The sequence below is a fragment of the Cervus elaphus genome, chromosome 22 (assembly GCF_910594005.1).
Source record: "Cervus elaphus chromosome 22, mCerEla1.1, whole genome shotgun sequence".
NCBI classification, from domain to species: domain Eukaryota; kingdom Metazoa; phylum Chordata; class Mammalia; order Artiodactyla; family Cervidae; genus Cervus; species Cervus elaphus.
The window spans coordinates 21167488-21169689 of record NC_057836.1 but is presented as its reverse complement, the minus strand read 5'-3'; the positions used below and the strand labels follow the sequence as shown (position 1 = coordinate 21169689).

Here is a 2202-nt window from a genome sequence, read left to right as displayed (position 1 = left end):
ATTTCTTTAAGGTTTATGACAATTTACCAGTGACTCCACCTGGGCCTGTTGTTTTCTGATTTGGAAGTTTGATTAACCCTTCATTTTAATATCACATTTAGGACTATACACATTTCTATTTCTTCTCGTGTGAGTTTTGACAATCGGTGTTTTTAAAAGAATTGATACATTTCATCTAATTTTTTAAAATGGGGATATAAATTGCTCGTAATATTCCTTTAAAAGTCCATGGGACAAGTTATGATACCACATTTCACTTCTGGTCTTATTTTTTTTCTTCTTAGCACACTTAAGTGTGTGTTCAGTTGTTAAGTCTGACTCTTTGTGTTCCCATGGACTGTAACCCTCCAGGCTCAGCTGTCCATGTATTTCTCCAGGCAAGAATACTAGAGTGTGCTCCCGTTTCCTTCTTCAGGGGATCTTCACAACCCAGGGATCAAGTCCATGTATTCTGAGTCTCCTGCATTGCCAGGCACATTTTTTATCACTAAGCCACCTGGGAAGCCTGTTAGTTAGCATGACATTTTGGTCATGCTAATCAACTTTATCGATCTTTTCAAAGAAGCAATTTTTGTCTACAATGGCTAAATTCATCCATCTCATCTACACACTGTTTTTGCTCTATATATCTAAGCTGTCATTATTAACACAATATAAATGACATCAAAGTTGACACTCAAAATGATAAATTTCAATTATCTATTCTGCTCTGTTTTCTGTAGGTATGTGTTTGGCACTCCTACTCCTCAATCCAGGGTAACAAATGCAAAATAGTCTCAGGAGGACAAGTAGATTTCAGGAAATAGAAATGTTTATTTGCATCTTAACAAATTGTAGGTAGGCATTAAGTCAGGACACATGTTGACTAGCTAAATTTAATAGACATAACTGGAGGCGTCTCTGTCAAGCTGTTTTGGATTCCATGTCAAAGCAGTAATTGGTATGCTTTTAAGTCTTTATGAAATGAAAGAGAAGAAAACCTTTCTACCGCAAAGCAGCAATATCTGTCTTTTCTGCAGCAGGTAATTGAAAATTAATGAAACAGGAACAGGATTAAGGATTGGCAGACATGCTCAGTATAGTGGAAGGCTTCCTCTTTTTTGTAGCAGTTAGTGAGTCAATATTGGGGGTTTTAGGGAATGGGTTTATTGGACTAGTTAACTGCATTGACTGTGTGAAAAATAAGAAGATCTCTACACTCAGCCTTATTCTCATTGGCTTAGCATCTTCCAGATTTTGCCTGATATGGATATTAATTACAGACGGATATGTGAGAGTGTTTTCTCCAGATATATATTTGTCTGGTAATCTAATTCATTATATAGCTTACTTATGGATAATTATGAATCAATCAAGTGTCTGGTTTGCCACCAGCCTCAGCATCTTCTACTTCCTGAAGGTAGCCAACTTTTCCCACTGCATTTTTCTCTGGCTAAAGGGTCACATCACTAAGATTCTTCTTCTTCTAATGGGATGTTTGCCCATTTCATGGTTATTTACTTTTCCAGGCATTACAATGCATTTTATTAATAATATTATGGAGAACAGAAGCACAACCTTGTTGATCACCATGCAGGAAAGTGAATACTTTATAAATCAGATTTTGTTCAGTATTGGAACACTTCTTGTCTTTATACTATGCCTGATTACATGTTTCTTGTTAATCACTTCCCTTTGGAGGCACAACAGGAGGATGCAATTGAATGCCACAGGATTAAGAGACCTCAGTACAGAAGCACATGTCAAAGCAATGAAGATCTTGATGTCTTTTATCATTCTCTTTATCCTGTATTTTGTAGGCACTGCCATAGAAATATCAGTTACTGCTGTGCCTGAAAACAAACTGCTTTTTATTTTTGGTATGACAACCACCGTCCTCTATCCCTGTGGACACTCATTTATCCTAATTCTTGGAAACAGCAAGCTTAAGCAAGCCTCTTTGAGAGTACTGAAGCTATTAAAGTGCTAGGAGAAAGAAAAACTTCTTAGAACTCCATGACAGGCTTGGGGAGAAATGGATACTACAAAAAGGTAGCCTAGTAATGAAATTCCTCAAGATCTGTTTCTCTTACACTGCTTTCTTGCAGTGTTTTATAATTGTGTTTTTGAACATAACTAAAATCTTACAGAAAGATTTTGACTATGTCTCAGGTAATGTCACTTTTCAATGAGATTTTAATGCCATACACAAATTGAGTGGCT

General features: G+C 36.5%; 1 protein-coding gene across 1 annotated transcript; it reads left to right on the top strand.

Moving 5' to 3' along the window:
* The first annotated feature begins 1069 nt into the window (after nucleotides 1-1069).
* Nucleotides 1070-1969, top strand: LOC122679914 (taste receptor type 2 member 10-like). Its single transcript, XM_043880769.1, has one exon. The coding sequence runs from the start codon at nucleotides 1070-1072 to the stop codon at nucleotides 1967-1969; it is 900 nt and encodes a 299-aa protein (XP_043736704.1).
* The last annotated feature ends 233 nt before the right edge of the window (nucleotides 1970-2202 follow it).